Genomic DNA, 17,556 nt, shown 5'->3' with positions numbered 1-17,556 from the left:
TCAGACATTTTATGATCAAAATAAATGCTCAGAAATACAGTCATTATTTCTTTTCATCTTATCTTCAAACAAACCTCCAGTTACCCTAGCTACCCAGGAAGTTCCTCCGTACAGACTTCTACAAATAAAATAATGCACTTATTTTTTAAACTTCTGTGTTTTTATGTTTGTCCTGGGTGTATTCAATTGTCCTGAACCCAAAAATAAATTTTTAAAGTATATTCAGGCACTGAGAAAAGCCAATTGAAGCTACTGCTAATTAAAAATAAAAACCTTTTACAGCATCTAGAAATGTTATGTCCTTTCAGAGAGAACTCTTGGGATGTCTGAGAACAAGGATGAATAAATTAAATTAATAATCACTAGTCTTAACCTTGCTCTCTCCACTCTTTTACATATAAAAGTCTTATATGCCAATGTGATGTTTTGGTAAAATGCTTTTGGCTTCCATCCATTCTGTCTTAGCTCTCACTCCCTCTTCCCACTGCGAAACAATACTTAGATATATAAATGAAACACAGCCATATGTTTATAGACTCTTTTTATAGAAATATCTTAAATAGTTGTAAGAAGAAAAGAAGAATCAAGGCCTGGATATATTTTATCAATTAGGTCATAATATCCCAAAACAGTCCATTGAATTCTACCAAAGATTCGATATAACAACTAAATCTGTAGTCATAGGCTTTAGATTAATCTCTATTTATTGGACTTGCAAAAAAATGCTAAAAAAAAAGAAAAAAAAAAAAAGACACTTTTTAACCAGCTGACACTGCCAAGACTACTGTTTTTCTCTATCTCCTGGGAAACAATATTCACTATCCAAGATGCCACCTCTGTTCCACATTGTGACAAGAACTCATGTTTCAAATTGGAACAGGACAGGCAGTCACTTTCTAAAAAGAAATCAAACTGCTCTCATTGCAAAGAAATCTGGGAATGAGGTTATCAAAGCAAGCTGACTCAAGTGGCAATGAAACTTCTGACTCCCCAGTCCCACTAATATTGGGGAAGAACACTACTTTCACAAAGTTTTGTGTATAGTGCGTAAGAGTGAAGGCTGAAAACCACCACTATTCAGTCCATTTGTGCATAGCAGATAAAGTGTAAATGTTTCTACAATTTATTGTCCAACTCCTTGTATATAACCAGTGGTAGCACCAATATTCTTCAGGAAATTGCTCCAATTTCTATAGATGACGCTCTCTACCTCCTAGCCCTGTAAACATATACATCAGACCCTGGAAAAATGCTATGCAGCCAAATAATTTAACATCTTAAAAAAATCTATGAATTGACATTTGAGAAAATGTTCATCTCACAAATTCATTATGTACCGAGATGACTAATGTGATTAAAAAATTATACAGACCCCAAAACATGTGCATAATGCACACAAAGAAGCTAATTCTAAGGATACCATATACAAGGGGGCAGTAGGTGTTTGTCTTTCCTATTTGAATGTTATTAATCTGCAAAGTTCAGCATGTGTAGATAACAATTTGGAAGAACCCTAAGCAGCCTTATGTCTCAGTGTTTGAGCTATCACTCAAAGACAAGTGTTTGGTAAGGGTAGAGCACAGAGGTGCCCCAGTACAGAATGTAAGAATAAAGCTTTGCTCTTAAAAGCCATGTAAGGCAAGTTAAGCCACAGACAAACAGGCACCAGACTGGTGATGTGCTAACCATCCCCCTTATTGCTTAAAAAAACAAAACAAAGAAAAGAAAAAGTTGATTTCATAAATTATATATATATATTTTTACCAATTTATCTTTTAAAAATTGTTGGTTATACATAATTTTAAAAAGTAAAATGATCATTTCCCAGGACATAGGTCTCAAAATCTGAAGAGCATTTTTTCCTACTTGTCTCATCATGGTATCTGATATAAATACAGAATGAAATGTCATCTTGGATAATTAAGTTTAAAAAAGCAATTACCAACTAGATGAAGGGGCCAGAAAGACCTTGAGGTGGAAGAGAGAAAGGGTGAGGTAGTCTGAAAGTAAGCAAAGCTTTGTACCATTTCTTTTGTTCTTAGTTTGATTTATTTTGAATGGTGAACAATACTAAAAATGGAGGACAATTTTTAAAGTTTTAGTGAGATAAATATATGTACCATAAAATTCATCTCTTTAAAGTGATTCTTAATTTAGAGCTGTGCATCCATAACCACAATCTAATTTTAGAATAGTTCCAACACCCCAAAAAGAAACCTCGTGCTTATTTGCAGTTGCTCCCCATTCCCAGCCCCTGCATTGGACAATCACAAATTTACATCCTTTATCTATAGATTTGCCAATTCTGGACATTTCATATATATGGAAAGGTAAAATTCGTGGTCTTTTGTGATAATCTTTAAGTTAGCATGTTCTGAACGTTCATCCATGCTGTAGCACGCATTAGTACTTTGTTCCTCTTTATTGCTAAATATTCCATTGAATGGATACACTACATTGTGTTTATCCATTTGCTAGTTGCTAGACATTTGGCCTATTTCCACTTTTTGGGTATCACGAATAATGCTGCTGTGAGCATTCACACAGAAGTCTTTGTGTGGATGTATGTTACCCGGGAATGGAACTATTGGACTGTATGGTAATTCTGTTTTAAGTGATGACTCAAAATGCAAAGGATTTAAAAAGACTGAAATTTGGTCCTAGAACAAAGTACTGAAGAGTTTGAGAGAGTACAGGAAGATCACTGTCCCATCTCTGAAAATTTCTCTATCATTGGAGCTATGTAATACTCAATTATAGCAAACATTTTTTTCATTTTGCTTTAGTTATATTTCTACTCGGTGTCTCTGAGCCCAACATTACAATTTCACTGATGATTTCTAGCATGTCTAAGGTAGACAACAGTGATTCTCTACTCATGTTAATCAGTGATGTTGTTAGAGAATTCTGAAAGAGAACTTGGAAAAAAGTTCTCTTTTTGCATAAGCAGATTATCTATGAGTTACATAGGGAAAAGAAACAAAGAGAAGTTAGAAGGAAGGGGGAGATAATCAGTAGGGGAGTTGATGTGCCAATTATCAATAATTAAAAATAATTGCAAACTTGCATTCCTACCAGCAGTTTATCAAAGCACCTGTTTCTCCATACCCTGGTTAACACATGGTATTACTAAACTTTTAGATTTTGTCACTTTATTGATTTAAAAATGTTATCTTTTTGTTGTTTTTAATTTTCATTTTTCCAAGATTAGTTGTAAGAAGATTTTATATACATATTGGCTATTTGAATTTACTCTTCCAAGAAGTGCCTATTTGAGGTAGTTTATCTTATCAGTTCCAGGGAATGCCTAATTATGAATGCAATACTTCTTATTAATCATCTTTTGTTAACTGATTATGCCTCTCCTTGAGGCTATTCCAAGTACCACCATCCTCCTCCTAGATGTTACCCTTACAATCACCTTTCTTACTCAATTATCTCCCTTCATACTTTACTGACAAGACTGAGATTTTAAAAAATCCATTCCACAAATATTTTATGAGCACGTACTATACACTGAAGATACAATCTTCATAACATACAGAAGATGTTATAACATATCAGATGTAACAAGACAGTTATGATCCTTGCACTCATGAAGCTTACAAGTGGGTGACGGTACCTGGGGCTTCAGAGTACTGAAACAGGGAACGATGGGAAACACATGCCTTACAGAGGGTGATCAGAGAAGCATCCTCTCAGGAGGTGATATTTAAGCTCTCACCTGAAGAAGGTAACACTAGGAAGGACAGGATTAAGTGTTAAAGACAGCTATAGGTATGATGCAGCATGTACTAGAAACTGAAATGACAACCAAGGCCAATGAAGTTAGAACATAGGATGCAAGGAAGAAAGTGCAAAGTCAAGGCAGGAGAACATAAAGGTCATGGTAAGAAACTTGACCTTTAAGTAAAATGGGAGTAGGGGTCACTAAATGTTTAGAAGGAGAGTGGTATGAGATGAGGTAAGCAGTAGTCAGAGTTCATGTAGAACACTCTGTGACAGTCAAGGAGTTCAGCTTTTATTCCACATGCATTGAGTCGTCTTTAGAGTTTTAGGCAAGGAAGTAGACTGCTATTTTTGAATGATCCTTCCAGTTGTTGTGGAAAATGAATAATAGGGGGTTAAAAACAAAAATAAAGAAAGTAGAACGCTTAGGAAACCTCTGCTGAAGTCCAGGCTTGGGCTATGGTGGGAGGAGTGCACACATTTCGGAGGTACAATAGAAACAAAAGAATGTGCTTATGAGATAATTTGGTGGGAGAGAGGGAAGGAAGGGGAAATCAAGGACATTTTTAGACTTGAGTAGCTATCATTAATTGAGATGAAGGCTGGGATGGGGTGAAAGTGGACTGCATGGTGGAAAAGAAAAACAAGATTTCTGTTTTAGCTTTGTTATCTGTGAGACGTCTACTGGGCAGTCTAGTGGGACAGTATAGATGACAAGATCCATGGGTTTAATGAATGGAAGAAAGGTCAGGACTATAAAGGAAAATTTGTGAGTCATCGGATTATGGATGATATTGAAAGCCAAGGGCCTAGATAAGGTCACGTAGGGAGAATGTGTAAACAGAAGAAAGAAGGGGTGGGTCCAGGTACAAGCACAGAAGAGAAGCCAGCACAAATAACTGAGATGTTGGCAAGTGATCCTTTTCTAGGACTGCGCTCCACCAATTACTCATTTTCTGTAATCTCTTCCTTCACTAGCCACTTCTCCAAGATTATAAAAATGTATAGGTGATTCCTATCCTTAAAATTATACTCCATCAATCAAATTTCTTTCCAAGGTGCCATTTCCGCTTTTCCTCCTTTGTTTCCATGACACTGCACTGCTTCTTTGTCAGCTTTTCACATTGCCACTCTTACTCTTCTAGAGTCCCACATGTAGGCATTTTCTAAGGTTTTGTTTATATTTCTCTAAACCTTTTCTCAGAAATTCATATCCACTCTCACCAAGTGCAACACCAATGCAGGTGACTCACAAATCTAAATTTCTAACTTCAATTTCTCTTAGGACATTTAGAGCCAAACTTCTATTTATACACTAGCTAGCTTTGTCTGGAAATGCAACCTGTTTAATAATCACAAACTGTTAGAGATGGAAGGAACTCTTAGTAAAAATCCATTTTAACTTTCTCATTTACAGGCAAGGAGATTGAGGCGCATAGCATTATCTTTAAAGCCACAGAGCTAATTAATGGAAAGGACTAAATCCTAGCATTCTTGGTCCTTACTCCAATAATCATAATCAAATTAATCATCTTCATCACAAGATCAGTTTTTCCCCCTGAATTTTTATTCTTCCAATCACAAAGGTCCAAACTTTTGGCCTGATATTTAAGCCCTTTTATAATCTAACCTAATTGACTAATTTAATCTTTAGTTTCATTTTCTCTTATTCTTCTGGTCAAACTAAAGCATACTCACTGCTATAACCCACATATACAGTGTGATTTCCTTCCTTTACTTTGACTCTTTCCATGTCTTCTCCCACTTGAAATGGACATGCGCGCGCGCAAGATACCCCTAGATGCCCCTAACCTATCAAAATTCTAGAACTTATGTCAAATATTACCTCTTCCACAAACCTTTTCTTAGTTTATTTGTATTTATTTTATAGCTCTTATATTCTATATAAATAATAAATATTTATATATTTGCCTTAGTACAGGCTTTTCTACATCTCCTGTAGCACTTAGCAAGCCATGTGTTTTTTTTTCTTCTTTTATAAGGGTCATCTTTGCATAGCCAACAAAAGAACATCAAGCTAACTAAGTGAAAAACAAACCAGAGAACCTATAAGCAAACAGAGTCGCTTGTGAATTTTTAAGTCATTACTATCTCTCATGTGATAATTATCTTCCAATGGTTTGGCTCAGCTGTGCCCTACTGTTTGCTCCTATTTGTCATTAAGGCCTCACATATTATTCAATTTCATTCTATAGCATTTATGCAGGAAGGCAGCAATGGAAGCTCCCTTGCCTGTGATTCTTCCCACAGATAATAGAAAATAAATTGCAATTAGATTTTGGTAATTGTATATAATTAACTCAAAATGAGCTGTTAATTATAAAAAATATGTTTTTTACTTCCTCATTATCTCATTTATTTTAGTTCCAAATTCTTAATGCCTCACTTGAGTAAGTTTAATATTTTAAATACACAGAGTATTTTTAATACTAAGATAATTTAAATTTCCAAATAAACAAAACTTAGCTTAAAATTAAATTTTATCTAGGGAGTTCTACTGGCAAATGACTGTCAAACTTCTTTATTCCTAACTGTAGATTAACACTTTAAAAGGCTTTATCAAAGGTATCTGAGGAAAGATTTTTTTTTAAAGTAGTGCATAGTTTTACCTTATTTTTGTCATAATTATTGAATGTAGGACAAGCATGCCCAGATGTACATGGACTTTTAAAGCATGTATATCTCTTAGACTGAAGCACTAGCTTCCAAAGCATTCACTACACTTACCTGAACAGCAGTAATGAAAACTTTCATTAACTGCAAGTGGGAGTATGAATTACTACAACTTTTTGGAAAAGAAAATTGGCAAGGACTATTGTAATTTATAATTATAAATTATATAGAAATATACTTATGTAAAAATAACCACTTCATTTGGGAAATTTATCCTAATAAAACATAAGTAGCAGAACACAAAAATAAGTACAGTCATGTTTGTTATAGCATTGTGTAGTGGTAAAGAACTTGAAATAACTTGAATGTCCAACAATGGATAAGTTAATGGTGTACATAGAAACTACGGACTGTTATGCCTTTATAAGAAACAAGTTAGTATTTGAATTAGTTTTCTATTGCTGCTATAACAAATTATCACAAATTTAGTGGCTTAAACAACACACATTTAGTACTCTACAGTTTTGTATATATCAGAAGTCTGACACAGGTCTCACTGGGCTAACACTGAGGCGTAGGCAGGGCTATCTTCCTTTCTGAAGGCTCTGGATGAGGATGTTTCCCTGCTCATTTGGGTTGTTGGCAGAATTCAGTTCCTTGCAATTGGAAAACTGAGGTCCCCAGTTCCTTGCTGGCTGCCAGCTGATGACTGTTCTGAGCTTCTAGAGGCTACCTGTAGTCCTTGGCGCGTGAGCTCCTGTTTCCATCTTTAGTGCCAGCAACGGCAAGCTGTCATTCGAATGCTTGGACTCTTACATCCTCCTTCCATTTCATCTCTCTGACCCAGCAGAGAAAGGTTCTCCATTGTCTAGGACTCCTGTGATTAGAGTGGGACCGCCCAGACAATCCAGGATAATCTCCTGTCTCAAGGTCTATTCCCTTGATCATATCTGCACAGTCCCTTTACCGCGTAAGGTAACATACCGAGAGGTTCTGGGGATTAGGGCACAGATATCTTTGGGGGCAATTATTCCACTTACCATAGTTCTACATCTAAAAATCTGAGAGATGACCATGAATTACTGTTAAGTGGGGGGGAAATGAACAAGTAATGTGTTCAGTTTGATCTCAAATATTGACAGATGTTGTATATATAATGGAAGCATAAAGAAAGGTATAGAAGGATACACATCAGGATGCTAACACTAATTGAACCAAGACTGTCAGAATAGGGATTAGAATGGGGAATGAAAGATGACAGATCATTTCTTGATGTGTTTTTGGATGTTTACTTTTTATAATAAAGTGTTTTCTTTTGAAATTTAGCAAAGTTTGATGAAAAATAAAATGGAATATGAAACAAAATGTATATATAAAACCCATTTCATATTCATAATGAAATAAGATCTAGAAGTTATATACTAAGATTATCTTTAACAATGCAATTATGGGTATGTGTTATTTTCTTCTTTTGGCTAATTGGCATTTTATATTTTTTCAAGCAAGCAAGTAAATATATAAAGGTATAGCTAAATTTGAGTAGCATTAATAAGAAAAAAATATTTTAAATTAAAAACAAATATAAAAGTTCTTTCACATCAACTATAGAAGACATATAATGCCCCTACATAAAAAATGTAGATACAGTCAGGAAACAAAAATTCTACATAGAAAAACAAAGGGTTAATTAATACACAAAGAAAAAGATTCATCCTAATTGAGTATTGAATAACTGCAAATTACAAAAGCATTCTATTTTCTTCACCTATTAAACTGACAAATATTGTTTACAAAAATCAACACTAAAGAGCCAATTTGCATGGCTGATTGAAAACAAATCCGTATTCCCTTCTGAAATCTCTAAAAATTATAGGAAAAGTATAAAAAGACATAAAATTATGTGATGGCAAAAAAAACAACGAAGAGGAAAGGACAACAAACAAGACATGTCACAAAATTTTAGAAGCCTAAAAAGCAGATGTATGAGTTCAAACTCAATTAGCTAAGTAGAAAAATCAAAGCTGAAATATTTGCTGATGAGGGCAGAGGAGGGGGTTAAGCTGAAACATGTCAGAGAACTCCTGAGAATCTCAATAAAAAACATAACCTTGGGTAAGGATTAAAAAAAGAGAACAATAATCCACTGATTACCCAGTATAATTAATTTAAAAAGGTCCAATGAACAATGCAGAGAAAGACAAGATTTTAATAGTGTACATGAAGAACAGGTCACATAAAAAAGATAAGGATTCAAATTACACAGAACTACGTTTTCTTTTAATCCTCACTCAAGGACACATTCTTACCGATTTTAGAGAGAGAGGAAGGGAGAGGGGGAGAGATAAAAAAGAGAGAGAGTGTGAAAGAGAAACATTGATCGGCTGCCTCCTGCACACACCCAGGCTGAGAATTGAACCCATGACCCCCCAGTGCACGGGATGATGCTCCAGCCAACTGAGCCACACCAGCCAGGGCTTCACAAAACTGCTTAATGGCAACAAAAACTAGAAGGTAAATGAAACATAACCCTCAGTCTCTCCTGACGAAAAATAAATAACAACCAAGAATTCTATATCCAGCTAAACTATATATTAAATGTGAAGACAGAAGGAAGACACTTTTCAGAGGGATGAGTTCTCAAAATTATTGTCTCTGTACTCTTTCTCAGTAAGCTATTGAAGGATATGCTTCGGGAAGATAAGTATAAATTAAAAAGAAGACAACATGTGATTCAATGAAAAGAGAATGTAACCCAGAAAAGAAGTAAAGAAACTTTCCAGGATGATGGACAAGAAAAATTTTAGGATGAGACAGAGAAAAAGTAAAAGATTCAAATTCTATATCACAGCCCTGCCAGTTCTGGCTGATCCCTGAACTACATATGAACAGGGCAGGCTGAAGCATCCCAGGTAAAGTTAAAATAGCTCAGTAATATTTTTCATTGCCACTTACTCAAGGAAAGTAGTTTGAAATTAGAGTTCAGCCAAGTTAGCTGGCTGCTAGCACAATTAACATTGTTCAAAATTATAACTGAATTCTAGAGTCATTGGAAACAATCTGAAATAACTAAACAAAAAAAACGACCAATACTCAAGAGAAAAGTTGATCAATGGAGACAAACCCCAAAGATGACCCGAGTGTTAGAATTAGCAGACAAGCACTTTAAAAAATACATTTGTAATGAATAAAATAGGAAATTTCAGCAGAGAAATAGAAATTACAACAAGGATCCAAACGAAAATTCTAAACTTGAAAAACGCAATGTCTGGAATTTTTAGAAATCACTCTAAATAACATGAGAGTTGATAAACTTGATCAATCAGTATAAATTATTCACTATAAAAAAAATAAAGAAAAAAAAATTTTTTTAATTAGCAGAGAGCCAGGGGCCCATAGTACACTATCTAAAGGTCCAGTATATAAGTAAATGTAGTCTTAAAGGAGAAGAGAAAAAGCAAAAAATATATATTTGAAAAAATAATGGCCAAAAGCTCTTCAAATTTCATGAAAAAATAATTATCGAACATAGCTTTGGAGTGTAAATTGATTTAACTTTTCCAGAAAACAACTTGTTAATGTGAATCAAAAATCTTAAAAGGATTCATATATACTTTGAGCCAGCAGTCCACTCATTGGAATCTATTCCAAGGAAATAGGTAGATATAAAGTAAATAATTTACTTACAGAAAAAGTCTTCAAAGCATAATTTATAATAACAAAACCATGTGTTATCCAACAAGCTTATAGATAAATACTGAATAATAGATGTCAAACAATAAATATATGTTGAGTAAATTAATTAGTATGTTTTCATAAAAATTTAATGACATCAGAAAATATGATATAGTGAAAAAAGCAAAAAATAGAATTCTGTATAAGCATAATCCCTATTACTCAATATAGAATATATAATTATAAAAGAAAGACTGAAAGGGAAAAGGGCTCAGGAGATCGTTTCTGAATGGTAAGAATATGAGTTATTTTTTCTTCTTTACACTTTTTTATGTATTTCAAAAATTTATAATGAGAATGTATTTATTCACATGATCAGAAAACTAGATTCATCAATATGGAGCTATAACTATATACCAAACATATCCTTAATATCTGTATCCTACATATTCTTGCCTTGACCCACTGCTCAAGTTTACCTTGGTCCAGAGTCACTCCCATTCATATCCAGGTTGAGCTCTCGGGGCTTGGTAAGCTCTTTATCAGCAACCAGTTCTTTTGACTTAAATATAGCTTGAGTTCTTAACCTGTAAAAATAAATTTAGAGAATGTCTTATCTTGTGTACCCTAAGAAACTGAATGGTGATCCTTGAAAGGCCCTTCTCTTCTAGCTATATTATCCAGCAATTATTTTCAAATTCAAAATCTATAAAAAATAAATGGTTTTTTCCTAAATACACATATATAAAAACATATATAAATACACATATATATAGACCATAATTTAAATTTTATTTATAGAGAAGTGGGGAGAAGACTGAGTTAGTTAGAATATCATTTAAAAACTCAACATTATAGATGTTTTAGGAGCACTTTAAATCTCTTCTCTAGAAACTTAAAGGTTCTCCATATCCATTGCTAAGCAAGTGTGTTTTGGTTACCAGAGTCTAAAATGGAAATTCTAGTAACACTAATTAAAACTGACCCTGCTCAACATCCATAGGTGGTACTTCTCATACTGACAATTTAAAAAGCTATGGCTACATCTCACATCTCACTAACCAACATTCTATTTGGGTCACAGGAAAATTTCCCCAAAAGAACTTGAAGAAATTCTATCCATCAATGCTAACTTAGCTCCACCCTCAATGTACTGAAGAGGGAAAGCAGTCAAAGAACTTAGCATGAAGTTCTAATCAGGACTTAGGATGGCAATTATTCACTGGCACCAAATATGTGACCCTTACTACCCATTCTCTCAGTTATTTAGAAATGTTCTCTGGCTCATTTTTAGAAATAAAATCCGTAAAACTATATTCTTTAATTATGACATGAAACCATGAAGAGGGAAAAATATTGTTAAAATGATACTATCATTTCTATCATTGTCACAAGATATTCTACAATTGCAAATAACTATGCACAGTAATACACAAAGACAAATATGTAGATTATGCTATAGGAGTTTAATAACCAAACAGACCTAAAAGACATACACAGGCATTCAATCCAACAGCAACAGAATACATATTCTTCTCAAGTGTAAACAGAGTATTTTCCAGAGAGTTCATGTTAGGTCACAAAATAATCCTTACACATTTAAGAAGACTGAAATCATACCGAGTATTCTTTCCAACCACAATGGTATGAAACCAGAAATCAGTAAAAGGAGGAAAACTGAAAAATTCATAAATAAGTAGAAATTAAACAACATACCCCTGAACAATCAATGAGTGAAAGAGTAAGTCAAAAGGAAAAGCAAAAATTAATTTGAAATGAATGAAAATAGAAATACAACATACTAAACTTACGGGATGTAGCAAAAGTAGTTCTAAAAGCTAAGTTTAAAGCAATAAATGCCTATAATAAAGGCCTAAATAAAGAGTTTCCCAGACCAAAAAAAAAAAAGCTAAAGAAGTTTATCACTACCAAACCGGCATTACAAGAAATGTTAAAGGGATTGCTGTAATAAGAAGCAGAAATAGAGAGAGAGAGAAACATAGGCATAAAGAATTAAAATTACAATAGATAAGTACCCTATCAATAATAACCTAAAGTGTAAATGGAGTAAATGCTCCAATAAAAAGACATAGGGTGGCTCAGTGGATAAGAAAACATGACCCAAATATATGCTGTCTGCAAGAGACCCACCTCAGAACAAAAGACTCACACAGGCTGAGAGTGAAAGGAAGGAGAAAAATTTTCCATGGGGGGAAAAAAAAAGCTGGGGTAGCAATACTCATATCTGACAAAATAGACTTCAGAATGAAGGCCATAACAAGAGACAACAGAGGTCAGTAGATAATACTAAAGGGATTGATCCAACAAGAGGGTACATCCCTGTAAACATATAGGCACCCAATATAGGAGCACCTACATATATAAAAAAACTTCTGGAGAAGAGAGATTGGCAGGAATACAGTCATACTCGGGGACTTTAACACCCCACTGACTTCACTGGATAGGTTTTCCAGACAAAAAGTCAACAAGGAACAGTGACCCTAAATGACACACTAGATCAGATGGATTTAATTGATATTTGCAGAACACTACACCCCAAAGCTGCAGAGTACACATTCTTCTCAAGTGCACATGGGACATTCTCAAAGATAAATCACACGTGGAAACAAAACAAGTCTCTACAAGTTTAAGAAGATTGAAATCATATTAAACATATTCTCAGACATTTATACCATGGAATACTATGCAGCTGTAAAAAAGAAGGATCTTTTACCTTTTGAGACAGCATGGTAGGACCTGGAGAGTATTACACTAAGTGAAATTAGCCAGTTAGAGAAAGACAAGTATCACATGATCTCACTCATATGTGGAATCTAATTAACAAAATAAACAGAGAAACAAAATAGATCCAGAGACACAGAAGCATGGAACAGAGTGAGGAATCTCAGAGGGAAGGCAGAGGTGGGGTGAGTGGGGGAGATTAACTAAAAACTTATATGGATATATGAATAACCCATGGACACAGACAATAGTGTTGCGAAGGCCTGGAAGGGGGCCGATGGGTGCAGGGTGAAGGGGATTAATAGGGGGGAAAAGGGGACAGCTGTAATACTTTCAACAATAAAGATAAATTAAAACTTTTTTTTAAAAAGATCTCAAAAAACCTAACTTTATACCTTAAACTAGAAAAAGAACAAACTACCCTCAAAGTTAGCAGAAAGAAAAAAATAACAATGATCAAAGCATATGAAATTAATGAAATAGAGACAAGAAAAACAATAGAAAAGATAAAAGAAACTAAGAGCTGTTTTTTTAAAACATAAAATTGACAAACCTTTAGCAAGACTAAAAAAAAAAAAGAGAGAGAGAAGGCGCAAATAAATAAAATCAAAAATGAAAGAGGAGACATTACAACCACAGAAATACAAAGAATCACAAAAGATCTCTATGAATAATTGCACAGCCAATAACTGGATAACCTAGAAGAAACGATAAAATCCTAGAAAAATAAACCTACCCAAACTGAATAATAAAGAAACAGAAAATCTGAACAGACCAATAATGACTAAAAAGATTAAATCAGTAACCAAAAACCTCCCAAGAAAGAAAAATCCTGCCCTGGCTGGGTGGTTCAGTTGGTCGGAGAATCGTTGCATGTACCAAAAAGGTTTCAAGTTTGATCCCTAGTAGGGGCACATACAGGAAGCAACTGATCAGTGTCTCTCTCTCTTTCTCTCTGTCTCCCTCCTTTTCTTTCTCTCTCTCTAAAAATCAATAAAAAAATATATCCTTGGGTGAGGATTAAAAAAAGAAAGAAAGAAAAGTCCAAGACTAGATGGTTTCACTAGTGACTTACCAATATTTAAAGAAGAAGTAATACCAATCATTTAAAATTCTTCCAACAAATTGAAGAGGAAGAAACACTCCCAAACTCATTTTATGAAGCTATCATTACCCTGATACCAAAGCCAGATACTAGAAGAAAAGGGTACTAGAAGAAAAGAAAAATATAGGCCAATATTCATAATGAATATAGATGCAAAAATTCTCAACAAAATACTCCAAACTGAATTCACCACATTAACAGAATGTAAGATAAAAATCATATCATTATCTCAATAGATGCAGAAAAGGCATTTGGCAAAATGCAACATTCTTTCATGAAAAACTCGAGAAACTGAGTATAGAAGGAATGTAACTCAATATAATAGCGCCATATATGACAAGGCCACTGTTCACATCATATTCAATGGTGAAAGGCTGAAAGCTTTTCCTTTAAGATCAGGAACAAGACAAAGATGCCCCTTCTCTGCCACTTTAGTTCAACATAATACTGAAAGTACTAGCAAAAGAAATTAGGCAAGAATAAAAATAAAAGGGCCCAGCCGGGAGTGGCTCAGTGGTTAAGCATCGACCTAGGATCCAGGAGATGGGTGTTCAATTCCCGGTCAGGGCACATGCCTGGGCTGTGGGCTGCAGCCAATCAATGACTCTCATCATTGATGGTTCCATCTCTCTCTCTCCATCTCCTTTCCTCTCTCTGAAATCAATAAAGATATATTAAAAAAATAAAATAAAAGGTATCCCTGTTAGAAAGGAAAAAGTTAAATTGTCTGTTTGCAGATGGCACAATCTTATATATAGAAACCCTGAGGATTCCATCAAAAAACTCTTAGAATTGTTAAAGGAAGAATAGTTTAAATGTGGGTAAGTTTAAAAGAATTGATTATCAAACAGGAAAGGGTTGAAATTAGAAGGCTTCCATCATTTGTTGTATTTTATATTATGGTGGATAGGCATAAATATGGAATGATGACAGCTAATCATACTTCTTTACAATTGGATTCCACACCCCAAAATCTTAAGCTTTTACTTAACACCTAATGTTCTTTACAAAGACATCAAACAGCAGATTTTGTGTAATGATACTATCATTTAAAAAGATTGCCTTCGGAATCTGGCAAAAATTATACTGCACTGCTCAGAAGTAAATATTCTAAGCTAACATTTTGGAAGACAAGATCATCTTTCAACTCTTCCAAAGATAACAGAGGAATTTACTCAGTAGTCATAGTTTGTAAGCATTCTGAGAAAGTCAAGATCTTGAGGATCCTCTGTTCCTGATTATTTGTTATAGTGGCACAGAGGTCATTTTATCCTGTGTTCTCCAAGCTACAGACAGCTGAAAGAACAAGAAGGACTCACCAATCGTAGTCTAGGCGAGACTGATGAAGCTGCTGCTGTTTTAGGAGAAGCTTTGTCTCCTGCTGGGCCAGCAGATGCTGAAGGCGCTCCTTTTCAATTTCCAGCTCCATTTTTTGAAGCATAAGTTGCTGTCTTCGATCTTCTGAAAGCTGCTTTTTGAAGTCAGTTTCACTGGGCTGCAGTATCCCTTGGCCATGCATCAGAGATGCCCAGGAACGCCCACAATAATGGCATGATTCCAGGAATGTCTTGGAATATTGAGGGGCCATGCCTATAGGATGGCCAATGTGAACATGATCTGCATTTTCAGAAAGTCTATGACCACAACACAGTCTAGACGGAGTAGGCTTAAGGTGCTGGCATTCCTTCATCTTCAATGCCTCTGAAGGAATTTTCTCTATAGGGACTGCATCTGCTAGTTTTTCCCCTGGGGACCCATAATCACATGTTCTGGTCTCTGATGGCACCTTGTCTGGTTCCTCTTTGGGATAATGAAGGGCTGATGGTTTCAAAGAATTATTCCTGAACTCCACAATGGATTCGGAAGCTGAATTCTGGTTTGCAGACTTAGGCTTTTGCTTGCTTTGATAGTAGGTTTGTGATTTGGCTACACTCAAGTAGGAACCATCCAGCTCCATAGACGAAGACTGGAGAGTGCTCTTCCTATTGAATACCTAAAAGGAATCACAAGATAACTTGTCAAATAGAAACACAATGAAATGAGTTCTTTCTTTTGGCTTTTGAGAAATCAGTGATATATTTTCATCAAAACAAAACTGTTTTGTCTTCTTAAATAATAAATGCTAGTATTTACACAGCTAAAGAGACACGTACCACAAAGCTAAACCCATTTTCAAACAATTGAGATTTCAGTAAATCAGTAAGGATGAGAAAAAGAAAGTGTTGCTGCTTAAGCAAGATTTCAGGAGTTGCAAATGATGAGGGTTACATACAATCAACTTTGAAAAGAGGCAAAAAAACACAACCCATTAAGTGTTAATATCTTAAAATGTTTAATTTTGAATACTAAGCCAGGAAATCCATTTAGCCACTTTAAATACTCTTTGAAATACCCTTTGATTGGCCATTACACAGCATGAGATTTGATGTAAAACCTTTCACCTTATACTGAATAGAATGTAAGTTACCACTAGAAATTTGATTAGTTTTTATAAATATTTTTACAGCACACAGATAAAACCAACACTTTCAACAAAATATGATTCTAATCAAAAGTGGTTATTTAAATACAAAACATATTTAATTTCAGCTATAAACATAAGTGATTTTTCAATTAAGCTGTTTAAGTGATTACAGTCTGATAAAACTCGGGCAGAAAGGAAGCAGTTGCAAATTACCTTTTGACAGGCCAATAGAGTGAGCTTTCCTAGCATTGTAGTTCCCAGCTTGTTCTATCAGGGAGAACAAACCTTAGTGTAGATCAGTGATTCTCAAAGTTTAACATCTATCAGAATCATCTGGAAGGCTTGTTAAATTGCTGGGTTTCATCCCCAGAGTTTCCAATTCAGGAAGTCTAGAGCAGAGTTGAAGAATCTGTACTTGTAACAAGTCGCTGATGCTGCTACTTTGGGAGCATACTTTGAGAACTACTGGTCTGTATCATGGGATATCTGGTTTTGTATCCCTCTTTGATTTGACTGCTTTGATTTGACTGGGTTCTCTCAGGTAATCCTGAATAATGTCCTCATCTCAAAATCTTAAACTATCTTATTTATTTATCTTTATTGTTGAAAGTTTTACAGGTGTCCCCTCTTTTCCCGCTGCAGTGATCCCCTCCATCCTCCACCAGTCCCTCCTCCAGGCCTTCACCCCACTACTGTCTGTGTCCATGGGTTATGCATATATGCATATAAGTTCTTTGGTTGATCTCTTCCTGCCCCACCCCTTCCCTCTGAGAATCCTCAGTCTGTTGCATGCTTTTATGTCTCAGTCTCTATTTTGTCAGTTTGTTTTGTTCATTAGATTCCACATATAAGTGAGACCATGTGATACTTGTCTTTCTCTGACTGGCTTATTTCACTTAGCATAATACTCTATAGGTCCCTCCATGTTGTCTTGAAGGGTAAGAAATCCTTTTTTACAGCTGCATAGTATTCCAATGTGTAAATGTACCACAGCTTTTTTATCCACTCATCTACTGATGGGCGCTTGGGCTGTTTCCAGATCTTAGCTATTGTAAATAGTGCTGTATACTTAATCACATCTGTAAAGTCACTTTTCATACAAAGTACTTTATACCATATAAAATGACATTCACAGGTTCCAGGAATTAGAACATGGACATATTTCAGGTGGGGCATTATTCAGCCTACCACACTTCTTTTTAAATAACTA

At 34.9% G+C, this 17,556-nt stretch overlaps 1 protein-coding gene across 5 annotated transcripts in view; it reads right to left on the bottom strand.

Moving 5' to 3' along the window:
- Positions 1–17,556, bottom strand: part of KIAA1328 (KIAA1328 ortholog) — a 204,881-nt gene that overhangs the window by 61,668 nt on the left and 125,657 nt on the right. For 4 of the 5 annotated variants that reach the window (XM_016195975.2, XM_087819050.1, XM_016195977.2 and 1 more), the window contains 2 exons: positions 15,202–15,875; positions 10,515–10,622 (listed from right to left, as the gene is read on the bottom strand). In XM_016195975.2, the coding sequence (XP_016051461.2) occupies positions 10,515–10,622; positions 15,202–15,875 (782 nt within the window). The remainder of the gene's footprint in view (positions 1–10,514; positions 10,623–15,201; positions 15,876–17,556) is intronic. The other variant, XM_087819049.1, reaches the window with a different exon arrangement.

Source organism: Miniopterus natalensis, chromosome 7, assembly GCF_054644295.1.
Source record: "Miniopterus natalensis isolate mMinNat1 chromosome 7, mMinNat1.hap1, whole genome shotgun sequence".
Taxonomy (NCBI): Eukaryota; Metazoa; Chordata; class Mammalia; order Chiroptera; family Miniopteridae; genus Miniopterus; species Miniopterus natalensis.
The sequence above is the reverse complement of the archived record's forward strand: the minus strand, read 5'-3'. Positions and strand labels throughout refer to the sequence as shown.